The 15,577-nt window shown below is 35.8% G+C and overlaps 1 protein-coding gene across 1 annotated transcript in view; it reads right to left on the bottom strand.

Moving 5' to 3' along the window:
• Nucleotides 1–8,658: 8,658 nt before the first annotated feature.
• The window catches only part of LOC107848188 (BTB/POZ domain-containing protein NPY1), a 13,649-nt gene continuing 6,730 nt past the window's right edge, over nt 8,659–15,577 (bottom strand). The window contains exons 2-4 of the mRNA XM_047413068.1: nt 11,812–11,881; nt 10,041–11,210; nt 8,659–9,425 (exon numbers count right to left, since the gene is read on the bottom strand). Of these exons, the coding sequence (XP_047269024.1) occupies nt 8,886–9,425; nt 10,041–11,210; nt 11,812–11,881 (1,780 nt within the window). The 3' untranslated portion in view covers nt 8,659–8,885. The remainder of the gene's footprint in view (nt 9,426–10,040; nt 11,211–11,811; nt 11,882–15,577) is intronic.

Here is a 15,577-nt window from a genome sequence, read left to right as displayed (position 1 = left end):
TATGTATAGCCGAATCTTCTTTTTGCATATGATCGAGTTAGTAATGAAGTGATATATCCTTATTTGTTAGTTTAGTGAATGTTAGAGAAGGAAATTTTAGTTAAGGTGGATTGTTGTTTGCTTTAGGTAAAAAAAGAGTTATTGATGGAGTTTGTTGTGCTAGGAAAGTATAGGTTTTGATGGAAGTACTTAGTGGTTGAGTATTGTTAATTTAGGCTTTCCTGAGATTGCAAGAGGAAAGTTAGTTGAAATTTATAAAGCTATGAAAGTAATTTAGGCGTGAAGATGGGTAAATAGTAATAATGTGAAGAAGGAGGATGTGTTAACGGATTATGAATAAGATAGGCCATACGATTATGATTGATTGTCACTGTGTACTAGTTTTTCTTAATGTTGTGTTCTATAGTTTTGAAGTGAGAATGGTGTGTGAGATTGGGTTGTAAATCATGTTTAGCTCTAGACATTAAGTTTGAACAGTTGATGGTTCGGTTGTTGATGCTAGTTATATGGAGGTGATCTAGTAGGCCTGAACAATGTGTGCAAGAGTGTAAGATCATGTATTCGTAATTAAGTATGATGTAGAGGTGTGCCCAAGGTGTTATGGGGCTACATAATTTTTTTTTGAGGATTATTGTATATTATGTAGTTAGTAGTAACATTGAGTTGCTAGGTGGAGAAAGGCTAGTTAGATAATTTATGATGTTCTTGATAGCTAGGTTAAGGAGTTATGATTGAAGATGCTGAGCCTTTTAAGTGTGATTTTATTCTCATGATTTGGGGAAAATATAAGTATAGAAGTATGATCTTGGTGGGCTATGATTATGTCATTAGAGATGTAGGTATGTTTGCAAATGAGAGTGTAAGTCTTTGATGATGATTATTGAAGCTAGAAAGTTAAGGATGGCATATGGATGGGTTGTTCAAGAATGAAGTCGGTAAGTTTGAAATTAGTTTATTCTTGTGAGTTTAGCATTTATGTGTAGATATTAGGATGATGAAATTATGGATTAATATCGAGGATATGGAGTAGACCATCATGCTTAGAATACCAGCTTTGACCTAAGGGGGAGATGGTTCGTGAAGAACCAAACCAAGTTTTGAGAATTAGATTGTGGTACATGTCAATAATGAGTTATGATGAGATAGTGATCCCTTCTTACTCTATCGTATTTCTTTTATTTCATTCATTACAACACCAAATCCATCACTTACATGATAAATCCATGCCACAGGCCTATGCTTATACCCATCATGCATGCTCAAGCCCATTCTCAGCTTCTAGCAAGCATGTAACAGCTTCACTCTGTGATTTGAGTTATCTCTCATGAATCTATGAACTCCAGTATTATGTTGAATAGCTCATGATAAGTATGAACTCATGTTTCAAAGTATGACCAGTTTTTAAACTCATGATACTAGTGAAGTTCGCATTATATCACGCATGTCCTTATCTTAGATTTCTTTAATGAATCCATGCCTTTGATATTTTATTCCTCGGGCCTAAGATAAGTGTTAATGTGATGTATTGTAGTTTCCGTGCTTCAGGTTCTTATGTGTTAGCCCTTTGGTGACCTCTTTCTATGTTAAGATAGTGGCGATGATAGTAGATAAGCAATGGTTTAGATGTGAGAGAGTTGATGACCCTCGTTAAGAAAGATTATTTATGCTTTTCTATCTAAGGCTAAAGGATGAAGGAATATTGAGGTAAATATTTGGTACATGTCATGCTTAGTTAGAATTTATGTTTATGTTCTTAAGAAAAGTGCAAGAAAATTGTTATTATTAAAGGTTTAGAGAATATGCGAAGTATGCCTTTATGGGTATTTGCCTTAAATTTATATGTGTTTTTTTAGGATAGGCTTGAATTTCATGTTGGGTGTAAGATGATGAATGCAATATGTGCTAGTAAATCCATATCAAGAGTTTTGAATTAGTCATTGAAGTGGTAAGGCATGTTATGCTTAGGGTGTGAACTCTAAAAAGATATAGAATATTGAACCTTGTGGTTTAGACTAGTATTGCGGTTTGGCATATTGTATCTTGTGATTTAGAGTTAGTCTTGATCATGGTGAGAGGACTTAGTTAAGTTTAGACCTTAGTAGAAAGATTTAGCAGTGCCAATATGAGAATTATAAGTTGAATCAAATTAGTATGGTATTTAAGAGGAATAGTATAGTTGAGAGAGCATTTGAGAAGTGATACTAAGCTTGAAAGTAAGAAGTTGTGTTGCCTGTGACCTAGCAATCCTATCCTAGTTTATGAGTTATATAATTATATTCCATGCTATATAGTTATATCAATGTTGTAATTCCTTAGTCAAATATCTCGTTCAGAGCATGCCCAAAATTCTTTACTCCCTAATGTCAATAGAATTTTGTAGAAAAGTGCTGAAGAAATACTCCATTTGAGAATTATGGATAGTCAGTATGATCCAGTCCATATAGCCTGCAATCTAGTTTAGCAAGCAAGGAGATAAGCTCCTATAGATTCTTAATTTTCCAGCTAGTCTTACTATCCGCAGTCTTATATGTATGTACATTCCAAGAGGTAATATGTTTGCATCCAAGTAAATTATAAATTCAGCTCAGCCCATGCATCAGTTTCAGTTTCAGATATTAAGTCATGATTCAGTTCGTAAGTATCCTGTGTAGTATCATAGTCACTTCCTAGTATTTTCACCAAATTATTATCATTCGGGGACGAACGATCCCAAGAAGGGGATGTTGTAATACCCTAAGTTTTCATGCCATAAACCTATCATCTTTTTTCTCATGAGATCAGATCTAGCGCAAAGTAATGGTTACTCATAAGTTGACACTCTTGTTTCTATCTTAGCCATATAGCTATTTTCATGAGAATTCATGCACTTGCAGATCAGTTCAGTAGCTCATTATTCTTGAGATCCAGTGATTCAGTTTCTATCAGCTGCACATGATAGCTTAAATACAAAGATTCCTCTGTGCTTCATGTTAATTATCCACATTCGAGGACGAATGTTCCCAAGGAGGAGATAATGTAATACCTCGTATTCTCGTGCTAGAATTCTAACCATCATTCCTACGCGTCTAAGCTCTAATCCAAGTTATTATCATGTGAATATAATTTTTATGATAATTATCATAGTCTATGGAGTAGTTTAGAGGTGAAAAATATTCATAGCAATAACCTAGAACAAAGTTGAGCTAAGATCAACTGATTCATCCAAAGTTTGACATTCGATTCTACAAGGGTCAAATTCAAAAGTGCATAACTCTTAATACATGGAATTTTACATCCCAACACTATCAAATTGTATATAATTGAATTATCTTTCCAACGATATCAATTTTGCAAAAATCCAATACCCGAGCGAAAAGTTATGCCCATTTTCGTGAGAGGTAGTAAGGGTGTGCGATGGGCAATGCGCCGCCCAATAAAATTTATGCGATTGGGAGTGCAAAGCACACTTAAATGTATTCCATAAGGTGTGAGACATACACCTTAAGGACTGCCATGGGTTGTGCGCCGCATACCTCACTTCCAAGTGCCAAAAACACCCCTATATATGTCCATAACACGGGATTTAACTCACATAGCACCAAAATAAGTTTACGTTCTCTCAAAATCACCAAGAACATTCATTAGGGTTTCAACCTAAAAATTCAAATATCTCAATATTCAACCATGAGTTTTCAATAATTCTTCGAGATTCGGAATCCCCATTCAGAGGGCTACAAGAAGCACCTATTATTTTCACGAATAGAGTCCCAAGGTTAAGAGTTCATCCAAAGCTTCAATTTCAAGGTATGTGGGATTTTTCAACAAGAACACCCTTTCGTTCTTGTGCCTAAAACTTATTTTAGATTATAAATTACTGAATTTTTTATTATTTTCCATGAAATTCAAGTTGGGGTTTATACCCACGGTTGTTAATTACAAGCTTATAAGGTTCCCAATGATTTAGAAGTGGAATTGTATGACTAATTTCATATATTTATGCAAGTAATGTAATTTTTCAGATTTTTCCAAGTGAGTTTAAGTATTATATTGTGATTCTTGATTTCTATATCTTGACATTGTTGAAGTATTTTCAAGAAGTATATTGAGTATGATGTTTTGCTGTGATATTACATGAGTATGTTTATATTTTCATGCTTATTGCTGAAATTTTTAGATTTTGAGTTGATTCATCAATATTTACATTATCAAGCATGAATCTTTTGGTGTTTTAATACGAGTTTGATATATGGGTCTTTGAACACTATTTAAAATTGATATTTTGAGAAATTATGTGTCATAAGTATCTTGAGAATTGAATGATTTAACATGATGTAGAAAGATTTGACCTTTTTGGTCGTGAAAAGTTGATTTTAAAACCAAGTGAGAAAAGAAATCCACACGTTTGATTGATTTATGATAATAGGGGTAGCATATTGGCTCCCGATGTAAATTTTTGAATTGTTTATTGTGGATTTTCTTTAAAGTTGTGAGCCTGAGGCTGATTAAAATTTATGAGCTAAGTCCAGGAGTAGTATCTAGCACCGAGCGGGAAGTGTGGTACTTTTTTAGAACTACGTGCCCCCGTAAGATGTGAGCCTGAGGCTGATATAGTGATCACTAGTGAATCAAATGACTAAGGTCCTACTCCGATGGCAAGGATAGGAAAACTCTCTCCAACATGGGTTAGACGTTGGACTCCATGTAGCTCACATGGTTTATGTCGGTTATGAGAAACTCCCATAGTGTGTCTCTACTCTATCTAAGAGAAGTGTGTATGGTTTGAAAACTGTTATTTCTGAGAAAGTTACTTGTTTCCGAAAGATTGAAATGTATACTCTAAAGAGAACTGTTTTAAGACTTGATTACTTTACGAGTTTGAAATTGAGAGGAAAGTGAGTTGAGAACTTATTGTAATGACTCACTAGTCTTACTTTACATGTATTATTCATCAATGACTTTGATGATTTAATTCGAGCTAAGTGAGTCATTTATATCAGCATGCATAATTTTATAAACTGTGATGATATTAAGATATTAATTTATACATGCATTGCACCCCCATATGCTCGGTACATTTCCATGGTACTGATCCATACACACTCCGTGTGTTGGGCTACATTTTCTCGTAATGTAGGTACAAGGTATAGTATACATCTTCAGATCCAGTCAGTTCGCGGCATCCAGTCAGCAGGTGATGAGTCCTTTTGATTCAAGGGCTTGAGTTAGTTATACAGTTCGAGAATTATTGTATTTTCTTTACTCAGCCATATTGAGTTGGGAAAGTCGGGAGTCATGACCCGGTTACCTATAGTCAATACTAGTAGAGGCTTCATAGACAGTCAGTAGAAGTTGATGTATTCCGTTTCAATTTTGGTTGTAAAAGCAGAGTTGTAATCTTGTAAATTCAGTTTAGATTTATACTTTTAATTCGGTTGCTTATGAGTTATGCCAGTAGAAGGGTTAGTTGGGGGTCACTTGTGACCCTAAGCACCATGTGACATCTCGGGACCCAATTTCAGGGCGTTACAAATAGGCAACCTTTAGCCAATCCACTTGGATGTTGATGCTCGTCCTTAACTTGCTGACAACATAGGCAACGAGCCATAAAGTCTGCTACATCTCTCTTCATCCCATCCCACTAGTAATGTTATCTCAAATCTCTATTCATCTTAGATGTGCTGGGATGAATGGAATAACTAAGACTATGGGCCTCATGAAGAATCGACTGACTCAAGTCATCATGCCGGGGAACACAAATATGACCCTGTTGCATCAAAACGCAACCAAGACCAGCATCAAAAGCATCACAAAACACGGTGAATCTCTTACCCTCAACAGGAAAAGCTAACACTAATGCTGAAGTAAGATAATCCTTGAACTTTCCAAAGCTCAAGTCACACTCCTCAGACTATCAAAAAGGAACTTCCTTTCGTGTCAAACTAGTCATAAAAGTTGAAATAGTCAAAAAACTCTCAACAAAGAATTTGTAAATAACCGTCCAGCCCAATGAAACTGCAAACCTCAGTTGGAGATGTAGGCCTAGCCCAATCACGAATCGCTTCAATCTTAGTCGGGTCTATCATAAAACCAGCCTTAGACACCACATGTCCAAGAAATGCCACCGACTCAAGTCAAAACTCACTCTTATAGAACTTGGCAAAAAGCATATGATCTCTTTAAGTTTGGAGCACGACTCTCAAATGTTGCACATGCTCCTAACTACTCCTCGAATGGACAAGAATGTCATCAATGAACACAATAATAAAGGAGTAAATAAGGTCTAAACACACGATTCATCAAATCCATGAACGTGGTTGGAGCATTGGTCAACCCGAAAGACATCACCAAGAACTCATAATGACCATAATGGGTCCTGAAAGCTGTGTTTGGTATATTCTCAACTGATGATAAACCGACCTCAAATCAATCTTGGAAAACATGGCAGCATCCTGAAGCTGGTCGAATAAACCATCAATGCAAGGCATAGGATAATGGTTGTTCACCGTTACCTTATTAAGCTATCTATAATCAATACACATGCACATCGAACCATTTTTCTTCTTTACAAACCAAACAGGAGCTCTCCATAGGGACATACTCGGTCTAATAAAACCCTTATCAAAAAGTTCCTGAAGCCTGGAATTCAGCTCCTTAAGTTTGGCAGGAACCATATGACAAGGTGCCATACAAATAGATCGCGTGCCAGGCTCAAGGTCAATAGAAAACTCAATATCATGGTCAGGGGGAATACCGGACAAATCGGCAGGAAACACATCAGGAAACTCACACACAACAAAATAAAGTCAATTGATGGACTCTCTACATGAGTATCATATACACGAGATAAGACTCGCAACCCCTCGATATAAGCCTTCTAGCACAAATATAAGAAATAATTTCTGCCAGCTCACAGCTAACTGCTCCCTGCCATAGACTAAGTCATGCCAGGGGTGCTAAGGTAACGGTCTTGAAATAATAATCCATGAACGTATGATAGTGGGATAACAGTCCATGCCCAGAATTATATTGAAATCCAGCATATCCAAAATAATAAGATCAGCATAAGTATCAACATCACTAACTGTCAGAAAACATGATCTAAATACCCGATCCACAACTAAAAAATCACCCACGGGAGTAGATACACACAATAGCATAAATAATATCACTAGTCAAGTCCAACTGTGTGCATAATAAGCAGATATATAAGAATAAGTGAATCCGGGATCAAACAAAGCAAGAGCCGACTTGCGGCATACCAAAATCATACCTGTCAGAACAGCATTTGAAGTCTCACTCTCGGGTATAGCAAGTACTGTATATAACTGACCATGACCACTACCTGGTTGGGCACCTGACCGATCTCCTATCCTACCTGGCTGAGTACCACCCTGAGCACCTTGGTAACCACCCTTACGACCTCACGAACCACCTCTGCCTGAGGGATAAATTGCCCTACTAGGAGTACCACCATGGGCTAAAACAATCATTGCCCCACGACTAGGGCAATCTCTTGAGAAATGACCGAGAAGCCCATAAGTAAAACAAGAATCATGAATAGAACTAGATTTCACAGATCTGGTTGTACCGCAGTAACCACCACATCTAGTATGACTCAAAAATGAACCCCTCGAGGACTGATCACTGGCCTTACTAGGGCGACCACAGGCACCAAACTAACCTCTGTCCGTAGTCTGAAAGTTGCCTGAACTGGTCGGCTAGGCTGAGTCTGAGTTTGAAAAGATGGACGCGGAGGATACCCAACATGAGAACCACCACCTCTGAAGTAGGAACCACTATGACCCCCAGCAAATCTAACCTGGAATCTAGGCCTCTTATCACAGGCCTCACGAGTCTCTCTGTGCCTCTTAAAAGATGGAGAATCATCCATTACTAATCAGGATTTAAAGAATAAAGTGCATGCAACATTCTATTCCGACAAAAAATTATTTAGTAAAGTTGAAAAAATATAAAAATTTTACGAATCTCCAAAACAAAATTGAAGAAAGATTGTTAATGGAGATTATGAGAAAGTTGAATGATGATGTTGAGCGGTTTGATTCAAACACGGTTATAAAATTCAAAAATGGTAACCGCTATTAAGTGGCTCATTGATTGTAGAAACCTTTCATGGAACTAAAAATGTAAAATGGGGATGTAAAGTTATGTATATGAATTCTAGAGAGAGAAGAAATTTAAAAAAGTGAGATATTTACAATCAGTTTTAAGATTTGAGATATTGTGTAACAAAAGAAAGTATAGTTGTAGTTATAAGTAATTTTTAGTAAAAATAAATGAGTTCTAAATGAAACAAAGAGAGTACAAGAAATACAAGGACATTTTCAAAATATGGAGAAATAAGTCCAGCGCAACACTTCCAAAAAAAAAAAAAAGTCCAATGCAACACTTAAAAAGAAGAGAGTAATTTGCATTTTTAACCAATAAAATGAGCTATATGGCAAAGAGAGAAACAAGACAATTTTCCCTCAATAAAAAATAGATAATGCATAATGAAGAAAAACAAAGTGAAGGTTAAAATGATTTTGAAAATAAAGGTCTTTCAAGAAATTAGTTTCGCCAACGGGTTGTGGTGAAGTGTTGGGCCTGCTCCATTCTTAATCGGGGATTCAGGGTTCAGCCCTTGGTATAGAGAAAGATCTGGATGAAACTTAAAAGAAAGAAAAAAAGAAAATAATTTCAATTAACATGACAGGTGAAACTAAGAATACAATAACTAAAAGATACCAAAGGAGAATGAATCCACGAATAACATGTTTTGTAGCAAAGCTCTTAAAGCATTACTATGATGATTAAACACCTTAACTACACCTAAAAGCTTACCACTTTCTACAGAAATATGATTCTTACACACAAGATCTAAGACTACATGAATCTACATAAATGTCTTATGAAATTGAATGCCTCCTATTTCTTGAAGATGAGCTAGAGAACTTAATTTCTCCCTTAGACCTTGAAGTTGGACTCTGAGAACTACCTGATGTCTCAGAACTCCGGTTTTCGCGGTTACCAAACGCCTTACCAGCAAACATCTTGTCAAATATTCTCCTTGATCTTGATGGCAGCAACTGTGGTCCACTACTTCTGTTTTGGCTACCTTTCTTTACTAACTTCATGTTCTTCTGTGGATCTTCACCTTTCATCTTGATTACACTCGATGGTTTTGGTATGTTATTCTTTTCTAGTAATGTTTTCTGCCAATATTCTTCAGTCTTCCTAGTGCAATCTACAGCATCAGTATTTCTGTGATTTAAGGCTTGAACTCCAGCAGATGCTCTAATCTGCTCAAAGAACAGGACTTGAACAACAGTTCGGAGAGGCAGTCGTTCATTTTGTGCTGCATGCATAGATGCATCCATTGTTAATTTTCTGACATCCATGAAGCCACATAAGTGTTTCCTCTCAGCTTTTGTCAAGCTTGAGTGCTCCTACAGTGAAGAAAAACAGAATATCTTATGACCATACGGTAAAAAATGTAGTGAAATGGACAATGAGAAATCATATAGCTGATTGCAATTTGATTGAGATTGAAGCATAGTTATTGTATTTGTCATTGAGCTTCAAAAATGGCATCCAAAACAGCTGAATTCCCTTGTAGAAGTTGCAAATAAAAGAGCAGCCCGGTGCACTAAGCTCCTGCTATGCGGTGAGTCCGGAGAAGGGCTGGACCACAAGGATCTATCATATGTAGCCTTACCCTGCATTTTTGCAAGAGGCTGTTTCCATAGCTTTGTAGCAATTACACAAAGATATATTTCCTGATTTGCTCATGATATATATTGGAAAAGACCATTATTTGTTTATATAGGTCGACTATGATATTGCAGCATGGTAACACAAAGAAATGTTAGATGACCAAGTTAAATCAAGGACTTGCAGGACATGAAGTAAAAAGCCAAGTTGCTCGGACTCTTCAAAAATGTCTACGGGTGCGTGTCGGATCCTTCAAAAATAGTGTATTTTTGAAGGATCCGACACAGGTGCGGCAACATTTGTGGAGAGTCCGAGCAACTTAGGTAAAAAGGGAAAAGTAAATAAGCAACCTGCAGATAGATATCGATTGCCTCATACAATGCATCATGAATTGGTCTTGCTGACTCTGGAATTGCTAGCAATAGTTCAATGAAAATAGAGAGACTGACATTTGGATCACGAGCAATTTCTGCAAGATAGCAATCAATTAATTTACCGACTTTCAACCATGATGCATGCCCCAAGATGAAATCATTGGTGCTCTTCGGGGAAATGTTCTTATCCCGAGTACTTCTTTCACGAGCCATGAATCGGTTCACAATGCACTTTACTAGGTTAACATCATAAACAGTAGTTTGGGGAGACCTTGCTGGAACCAAAAGATCATTAACAGAAGCCTCATCCAGCTTTAAGCTGATACTTTTTACAAGAGCATCCCTTGATGAATCATCTGCTCCCACAAGAATAGCGACTTTCAGTAACTTAAGCAAGAAACTACATGAACAAGTAACACCTTTATCAGAAGGCAATAAGCAGATTATAGTTTCTAACAAGGACTTGTTCCTTCTACTGTCAGCTTCCGATACCAAAGCCTCAATAGAATCAGGCAGCCATCTCATTGCATAAACTCTTAATGCCTCGCTAATAACACTACCATCCATCCTTCCCTTAGATTTAACTGCAACCATAACTCGCTTGTAAAGATCTATGTCAAGTTCACATATATCTTCAACCCACCAATCCTTGGGCACGGATTCCAGTTTTCCAGGGAATTTCATCCCAACTTCTGTGATCTTATCTGAGACAGCCACTTTTCTGTTGTACGTGTAGGACCATGTAATACTCGAAGGATCAATTGAAGTTTTGGAAGCAATAGAATCTATACATCTCCCTACCACCTTCAGATCTTCAGACCACGGTAGAAGTGACTTGGTTGTTTGTAGAACAATAATTGAATCTTTCCAGCTGCGGAAAACACTGGAATTGAGGAATACCTCAATTTTGAAGATGAGGTTTCCTCGGTCAACATCTTCTGTCATTTCAAGGTACTCAGCAGCACAGCGTGCGGCAACTACATTATAAGGATTGAGAGTCACTGTCATTCCATAGCAAAATTTAGCGCAAATCTCAAAAGCTTTAGGTCCACCAGGAAAATCAACTAACTGAATTTCATCAGAATTCTCTTCATTTGCTTTTGAAACAAGCCTTTGCAGCCTGTTGCTCTTGGACAACAGAGGAAACTGGAAACCCAAAATCAGTGTAAACTGTATATCAGATACTGATAAGAAAGAAGTACATTTAGTTCTCCACATGATAGTAAAAGTTACAGTCAGCAACTGGAGACTAATAAGACCAGCTGCAGTGGTATATTGCATCACTAAGAATTCAAAGTTGAGATAGAACATGTTGGTTAGCTGAAAGACTAAGCTGTTATCTATTTACATTCTCATTTATAAAGGTTTGGAGATAGCTTATATCGTTATGTCAAGAACAACCTAGCAAAAAGGTCTCCCGGATGTGCAAGGAAAGATTTTGGAAATTTCAGAACTTAGTCTAAAGGTCAGTTCCCAAAAAGATGGGATAAATCTGGATCACATGGCAAATTCATGAAACTAGATTTGTTTTTCTGCTGTACAATAATTTTGTTCCACATGCAATCTTCGTTCATTATCCCTAGTTCAAAACCACAGAGGAACAAACACAGTCAAATTCTGCTTGTTTACTTTTCTGAACCCAAATGAACGTCATTGAAGAACATTAAGGATAAAGTACTATTTACTTAGTGAGATGTATAGGAAATTTTAGCAATTTTTCCTTTGGATGAATAGTCAGTCAAGTTACCTTGTGTAGGTAAAATATTACTTCCCCAACAATGATGGTAACATCTGTTGCCAGCTCAGACGGCACGTACCTACATCAGTAGAACAAAATCCATCTGCTACTTAAGAATGTGATCAGAGTACAACAAGCAGTTAAGTGCACAGCAAGTTAAATAAAATATTTCTGAAGAAAAATAGAGAGAAATCCATGTGATAGACAGTATTTCCTCCTACTTTTAAGTAATGTACAACTGAAGTTCCTTAAATATAAGTAGATATTATTCATATCACCATTTGCAAATACCAGAACAATATATATAAAGTTAACTGCATTTCAACCTTGGACGATCATTTCAACCCCAGCATAAGTCAAAATACATTTACCTTAAATTATAGTTTCACCGACGGTGACAAATAACAACAACGTAAACTAGTGAAACTCCACAATGTGGGGTCTGGGGAGGGTAGAGTATACGCAGACCTTACCTCTACCTTTTGGAGGTAGAGAGCAGTTCCACAAATAACAGAGCTAGCAAAATGATTGTACTGCAATGTCTTTGGTAACTAAAAGTACTTCTACTGTTAAACATTTACTTGCAAAACGTAAACATGGAAATCCAAATTCTAGCTATGACTGTGTTTCTATTGAGTTTAACTTCTGCACACTAACAAAAACAACAACAACAAACTCAGTGTATTCCCACATTGTGGGGTCTGGGGAGGGTAAAATGTACGCAGTCCATACTCCATACCACTACACCCGAAGACGTAGAAAGGTTGTTTCCGATAGATTCCCGGATCAAGTCAAAGGACAGTAAAAAAAGTCATAATAAAACATGAAACAAGATGGAATAACAGAAATAAGATACCTACAAAGTAAAACTATATACTAACAAAGCAAAGGCACCCACCATACCCGTACCCTCCTAACTAGAAGCTCCACTCTATGATCATAGCCCTAAGACTAGTAACCCGGCTACACCAAAGCTCTCCTAAATACCGGCTACAACTCACCCACTCGCACTAGCCCTCTAACCTAATTCGAGTTCTCTATACCTTCCTATCTAAGGTCATATCCTCAATAAGTTGTAACTGCTTCATGTCACGTCTAACATGGGCAGCTCAACCTCATGAAAAAATAAGCGGCCGCTTTAGGCCCCCAAATTTGAGGGGCCTCATTTTTTACTGATAGTATATTATAATTTTTTTAAAAAATTACATATTATTTATAGAAAAAATAATTTTTTAATATAAAAGGAAAGAATTATTAGAATAAGTTCATATATAGAGTACTATATTTCAAGAAAGATTAAATGCATTGATTATATTATTACTTAAAAAAGACTAAATAAAAAAATCGATTTATAATTATAAAAAAAGAGTTTATTAAAAAAGGGATATTTAAAAAAAAATAATTAAGGCCTCCATTTGATTTTCGTCTTAGGCCACGAATATGCTTGAGCCGCCCCTGACATCTAATCACCTCTCTCCAGTACTTCTTCGGCCTACCTCTATCTCACTTGAAATCATCCAAAGCTAAACTCTCACACCTATGAACTGGGATATCCATACCCCTACTCATCACATGCCCAAACCATCTCAGTCTCACTTCCCACATCTTGTACTCCACCGAAGCCACTCCCACCTTCTCCCGAATAATTTCATTCATAACCCTATCTTCCCTAGTAAGTCCACACATCTAACGCAGCATCCTCATTTCCGCCACCTTTAACTTTTGGATGTGGGAGTTCTTGACTAACCAATACTCCGCTCCATACAGTAATCCAAATTTAGTAACATAAAAGATCAACTAAATAACTTGTTATAGCTGGAAAAAATTTATTGATAGTGTAAAACGCATTTATGCTATCAGTTAACACAAGATAAATCCGTTTCTGTTTTGATTCAAGCTTCGCTCAATCGGGGGACAAGAATTTCCACCAACATAAATTTTTAAAAAATGTATGTTGTTACACTCTACCTTCCTCATACTCCACTTGTGAGATTGCACTAAATATGTTGTTGTGTGAATAGTTAAAAAACTGAGAACTTTTACCTACTTAGCTATTCATGTGTATTGCATGTCCCTTGTTTCACCATTTTCTTAAATCGAAAGATAATTCAGTCATTGTATATCGAGCAGCTATTTTGCTCGACTCTTCGAAAATATCAACAGTTGAATGTCAAATTCTTCAAAAGCAGTGTAATTTTGGAGAATCCGACACGGTGCGCCATAAAAAATGAAGAGCAAGTGCAACTCAGTCAAGTAGTAGGTAGAATAACTAATGTTACAAATGTAAACATAATTTAGATGACCAAATAATTGGAGATCATTGACCCCACCAAGGCAATTTTTCTATGAGTAATAAATATAGGACCACCTATCAATCAAACGCAGAAAGTAGATTGACACAACTTTTTGAATGTCCTCATGCAAGCCACCATCAATATTCTTTAAAGGTAACAAGAAACACTAAAATAGGCCAATAAAGAGGGGATCCAAAACGAAAAATAAACCAAAATTGCCTGCCTTTTTCAAGATCAATAAAGAGTAATAGGAGTATAAAATTAGAATCTTTGTACTCATAACTTCTCAACTTATTTCTTGGAAAAACAAACAACATACACAGTGTAGCCCACAAAGTGGGGGTATAGAAAGGGTAGAGGGCATGCATACCTTATCCCTAAATAGTGCAAAGCAGTTTAAAAAAATAAGTAAGGGAAGTATAAGAAACAACAGATAATAACAAAAACATGATATAGTAACAAAAATATGATAATCGATGAAGTACAAGGAATCAACACGTAGTCACGGAAATTAAATCGAAGCACAAGAAATTACAGGAGTAATATTACGGCTATTAACAGACAGACAGACACTGCTTCTTAGAAAAAGAAACCCCTTATTTTTTAATAGCTGTCTCTATAGTTTGTAAAGCAGAGTCCAAGATTGTTCGATATATGTGCAAGAAGTGGAAGACACACTGCATAAGCTAAGGTACTCAAACATTCAAATACGAGAAGAAAGAAGAATCAAAAAAATTAGTTTTTTTTTTTTCTTTACAAAAATTAAAATAGGATAATATATTTTTAAGAAATAAAGAGTACGGAAAAAGGGCTACCTTCCCGTCATGCATAATAATACACACTCCATGTTCATGCTACTAATATTTCGTAATTTAAGGCTACTAATCACACTTATTATGCAATAATTAAATAAGCTTATCATTTAGATGAGCTGCTAATGTAAAAATTACTCCATCCATTTCAATTTGTTTTGTTAGACTTTTCAATTGACAGGAATTTTCAAAAAGTGAAATATTTTTAAATCTTAAAGTAAAAATAGGTAAAATAATGTACTCCTATTTGATTTAGATATGTTTGGAAGTTTAATTAAAAAGTTACAAAAAAATTACAATGGACAAAACAATAATAAGATAAACAAATTAAAAAGGATAGAGTAGTTTTATGCGGTAGTTTTTGGTACACCAAATAAAGAAAAATGATTCTGAAATAAAATTTTTAATAAAACTTTATCCAATGCTTCATATACGAGGTATTAACTAATATTGAAACTATTTTATGTAATCATTTGTACTAAAATAATGAAATTATATACAACATAAAGGATGGATAGCAGAGAAAATTAGATAGAAGGTGACAAAAAAATCTTTAAATTAAAAATGTTAACAAATTTGACCAGCTAAAATCAAAGTTTCATTTAAATTGTGATTAAATTAATTGAAGCGTAAAGTATAATTTTTAAAAACTTTTAAATTTTTTAAAAG

The sequence above is a fragment of the Capsicum annuum genome, chromosome 1, assembly GCF_002878395.1.
Source record: "Capsicum annuum cultivar UCD-10X-F1 chromosome 1, UCD10Xv1.1, whole genome shotgun sequence".
NCBI classification, from domain to species: domain Eukaryota; kingdom Viridiplantae; phylum Streptophyta; class Magnoliopsida; order Solanales; family Solanaceae; genus Capsicum; species Capsicum annuum.
This window is presented reverse-complemented; position numbering and strand designations above follow the sequence as displayed.